The sequence below is a fragment of the Nerophis ophidion genome, linkage group LG20, assembly GCF_033978795.1.
Source record: "Nerophis ophidion isolate RoL-2023_Sa linkage group LG20, RoL_Noph_v1.0, whole genome shotgun sequence".
Classification (NCBI taxonomy): Eukaryota; Metazoa; Chordata; class Actinopteri; order Syngnathiformes; family Syngnathidae; genus Nerophis; species Nerophis ophidion.
In genome coordinates, this window is record NC_084630.1 from 47,141,191 (window position 1) to 47,146,190 (window position 5,000).

At 47.5% G+C, this 5,000-nt stretch overlaps 1 protein-coding gene across 4 annotated transcripts in view; it reads left to right on the forward strand.

The window, feature by feature from the left end:
* Positions 1–5,000, forward strand: part of LOC133539228 (protein kinase C beta type-like) — a 137,039-nt gene that overhangs the window by 690 nt on the left and 131,349 nt on the right. For all 4 annotated transcript variants that reach the window (XM_061881401.1, XM_061881404.1, XM_061881400.1 and 1 more), the window contains exon 2: positions 1–12. This exon is cut by the window's left edge and continues 20 nt beyond it. In XM_061881401.1, the coding sequence (XP_061737385.1) occupies positions 1–12 (12 nt within the window). The remainder of the gene's footprint in view (positions 13–5,000) is intronic.

The window sequence follows — 5,000 nt, forward strand, 5'->3', positions numbered from 1 at the left end:
TCCAGTGCCAAGGTAAGACCACTCACATGTCTACCAACGTGGGCATGCAGCTGTGCACCCACACTCCAGTCAGCAGCAACATTTAGTAAAAGAAATAAAAAAAAGAGTATTTCGGCCAAGGAAGTTGTTTCCTTGTCTTAAACCACATGCACGCGACCGCTGCAAATGTTGGCGTGCTGGCTTTGTCACTTCCTCTTCCTGGCTGCGGCATGCAGACATGCACTTCCACACATGCGACATGCACTTCCACACATCTGACTGCAGACATGTACTTCCACACATGAGACATGCACTTCCACACCTTTGGCTGCAGACATGCACTTCCACACCTTTGACTGCAGATGTGCACTTCCACACCTTTGGCTGCAGACGTGCACTTCCACACATGAGACATGCACTTCCACACATCTGGCTGCAGACATGCTCTTCCACAGATTAGACATGCACTTCCACACCTTTAGCTGCAGACATGCACTTCCACACATCTGGCTTCAGACATGCACTTCCAAACATCTGGCTGCAGACATGCACTTCCACACATGAGACATGCACTTCCACACATCTGGCTGCAGACATGCACTTCCACACATGAGACATGCACTTCCACACATCTGGCTGCAGACATGCACTTCCACACATGAGACATGCACTGCCACACCTTTGGCTGCAGACATGCACTTCAACACATCTGGCTGCAGACATGCACTTCCACACATGAGACATGCACTTCCACACATCTGGCTGCAGACATGCACTTCCACACATGAGACATGCACTTCCACACATCTGGCTGCAGACATGCACTTCCACACATGAGACATGCACTGCCACACCTTTGGCTGCAGACATGCACTCCCACACATCTGGCTGCAGACATGCACTGCCACACCTTTGGCTGCAGACATGCACTTCCACACAGCTGGCTGCACACATGCACTTCCACACCTTTGGCTGCAGACATGCACTTCCACACATCTAGCAGCAGACATGCACATGCACTTCCACACATCTGACTGCAGACATGCACTTCCACACCTTTGGCTGCAGACATGCACTTCCACACATGAGACATGCACTTCCACACATCTGACTGCAGACATGCACTTCCACACATCTGGCTGCAGACATGCACTTCCACACATCTGACTGCAGACATGCACTTCCACACATCTGGCTGCAGACATGCACTTCCACACATCTGACTGCAGACATGCATTTCCACACATCTGGCTGCAGACATGCACTTTCACACATGAGACATGCACTTCCACACATCTGACTGCAGACATGTACTTCCACACATGAGACATGCACTTCCACACCTTTGACTGCAGACGTGCACTTCCACACCTTTGGCTGCAGACGTGCACTTCCACACATGAGACATGCACTTCCACACATCTGGCTCCAGACATGCTCTTCCACACATGAGACATGCACTTCCACACCTTTGGCTGCAGACATGCACTTCCACACACGAGACATGCACTTCCACACATCTGGCTTCAGACATGCACTTCCAAACATCTGGCTGCAGACATGCACTTCCACACATGAGACATGCACTTCCACACATCTGGCTGCAGACATGCACTTCCACACATGAGACATGCACTTCCACACATCTGGCTGCAGACATGCACTTCCACACATGAGACATGCACTTCCACACATCTGGCTGCAGACATGCACTGCCACACCTTTGGCTCCAGACATGCACTGCCACACCTTTGGCTGCAGACATGCACTTCCACACAGCTGGCTGCAGACATGCACTTCCACACCTTTGGCTGCAGACATGCACTTCCACACATGAGACATGCACTTCCACACATCTAGCAGCAGACATGCACTTCCACACATGAGGCATGAAATTCCACACATCTGGCTGCAGGCATCTACTTCCACACCTTTGGCTGCAGACATGCACTTCCACACATCTGACTGCAGACATGCACTTCCACACCTTTGGCTGCAGACATGCACTTCCACACATGAGACATGCACTTCCACACATCTTACTGCAGACATGCACTTCCACACATCTGGCTGCAGACATGCACTTCCACACATCTGGCTGCAGACATGCACGTCCACACATGAGACATGCACTTCCACACCTTTGGCTGCAGACATGCACTTCCACACACGAGACATGCACTTCCACACATCTGGCTTCAGACATGCACTTCCAAACATCTGGCTGCAGACATGCACTTCCACACATGAGACATGCACTTCCACACATCTGGCTGCAGACATGCACTTCCACACATGAGACATGCACTTCCACACATCTGGCTGCAGACATGCACTTCCACACATGAGACATGCACTTCCACACATCTGGCTGCAGACATGCACTGCCACACCTTTGGCTCCAGACATGCACTGCCACACCTTTGGCTGCAGACATGCACTTCCACACAGCTGGCTGCAGACATGCACTTCCACACCTTTGGCTGCAGACATGCACTTCCACACATGAGACATGCACTTCCACACATCTAGCAGCAGACATGCACTTCCACACATGAGGCATGAAATTCCACACATCTGGCTGCAGGCATCTACTTCCACACCTTTGGCTGCAGACATGCACTTCCACACATCTGACTGCAGACATGCACTTCCACACCTTTGGCTGCAGACATGCACTTCCACACATGAGACATGCACTTCCACACATCTTACTGCAGACATGCACTTCCACACATCTGGCTGCAGACATGCACTTCCACACCTTTGGCTGCAGACATGCACTTCCACACATCTGGCTGCAGACATGCACGTCCACACATGAGACATGCACTTCCACACCTTTGGCTGCAGACATGCACTTCCACACATGAGACATGCACTTCCACACATCTGGCTGCAGACATGCCCTTCCACACATGAGACATGCACTTCCACACATCTGACTGCAGACATGCACTTCCACACATCTGGCTGCAGACATGCACTTCCACACATCTGACTGCAGACATGCATTTCCACACATCTGGCTGCAGACATGCATTTCCACACATCTGGCTGCAGACATGCACTTCCACACATGAGACATGCACTTCCACACATCTGGCTGCAGACATGCACTTCCACACATCTGGCTGCAGACATGCACTTCCACACATGAGACATGCACTTCCACACATGAGACATGCACTTCCACACATGAGACATGCACTTCCCCACATCTGGCTGCAGACGTGGACGCTGCCTCAGTCTTCATTGACTGGGATTTGTTGTTGCTGGAGAACCCGCCAGTGACCTCTTGCTTTGCCCAAAACTCTGTAAATGATGCCCTCGTGGGTTTGAAGGCGAACTGCACTTTGTGGGGTAATTTTCACAATCGCAATCAAAATAACGTATGTTTTTCTTTTTTTTTAAAGCATTCTATTTTGTAAACATGGCAATGCAGCTAATGAGAGTACTCCATTGTGCCCACCAAGGCCTCTAAAAAACATCCTCCATTTACATCTCGTGACCTGAGTATTAGCGATATTGTTTTTTTAAGCGCTAACGCTTGCACTGCGGCTTATGCAGCTCCAGTATTGACATATTGAGCTGCTGCCGCTGCATCACCTGTGAGTTGGTGAAGCCAATTGTCGATCATAAATCATGCCTTTCACATGGATACAAGAAGGCTGTGGCTGTAAAGTAAGAAGTTGGTCAACTTTGGTATTCCATTTAAACCCAGAGATGGTGAGAAAGACGCCCACTTTTTTTTTTTGAGGATTATGATTAATTCTGCAACTAAACGGGAAGATGTAAACATCCCATCCGTCGGCATCCCTGTGAGAGTAGACATTGTACTGAAAGTTGGGGTGTAACGGTACACAAAAATTTTGGTTCGGTACGTACCTCGGTTTAGAGGTCACGGTTCGGTTCATTTTCGGTACAGTAAGAAAACAACAAAATATACATTTTTTGGTTATTTATTTACCAAATTTGTAAACATTGGCTTTATCCTTTTAACATTGGGAACACTATAATAATTCTACTCACGTTAATCCACATTAAACTGCCTCAAGTTGTTGCTTTGATTAAATAAAATGACAAAACCTTTCTTCTACATATAAAAAGTGCAACATTAAACGGTTTCTATTGAAACCGTTTAATGTAAACTCATCATGCTTAATTTATTACAGCATTTGGGAAGCCTGTCGTTCGTTGACTTTTATTATGTAAATGTTGTATTTTTATCAACATGTGATAGCAGGGACCCTGCTATTCAAAACTAGGCTGCTACATTACTAATGATTCACGTAACTATAGCTGAAAAATAGTACAATTGCAATAGGAGAGACTATTCATCCCTAAACACAATAGAATTCAATGAAATAACAGACAGACAGGGCTTTGCTGCCTCTAACACACACACACACAAACACACACACACACACAGCAAAATGAGCTAACGTTACGCAAAAAGCTAATTAGCCTTCATCTCAAGCCTATACTGTGAGCGAGCTGAGCTGCAGTTTAAGTTTCTAGAAGGTCAACGGGCTCAATGTGATGTTTGCAATAGTTGTGACTGGGAAGTGTTTAGTATAATTTGGGTAGAGTCCGCTCCTCCCCTGCTAAACGAATATCTCTGCTCGATGCTGAAGGATTGACTACATAGCTCTGAAGTCTGAATACGCACTGCAGATTGGCTGTTACATCGCTCTGAATACGCACTGCTGATTGGCTTTGTATGTAACCAATCAGATGGTTGTGTGGGCGGAACAGTGAGGCAGAGACAGAGGCAGAAAGCAGAGCAGCTTGTGAAGACTTCTGCTTCCGAACTCGTTCGATACGCCCACGTGCTGAACCGAAAACCCCGTACCGAAACGGTTCGATACAAATACACGTACCGTTACACCCCTAACTTTAAGTGATTGTTATATCATGGATGTAGTTTGTATTTCTTGTTTAGCACTTAGCAATACTGCTACATGATGCTTAGTGTCTCACTAAAGTTGGATCTGTTTAACACACTCATCCTTCTTACA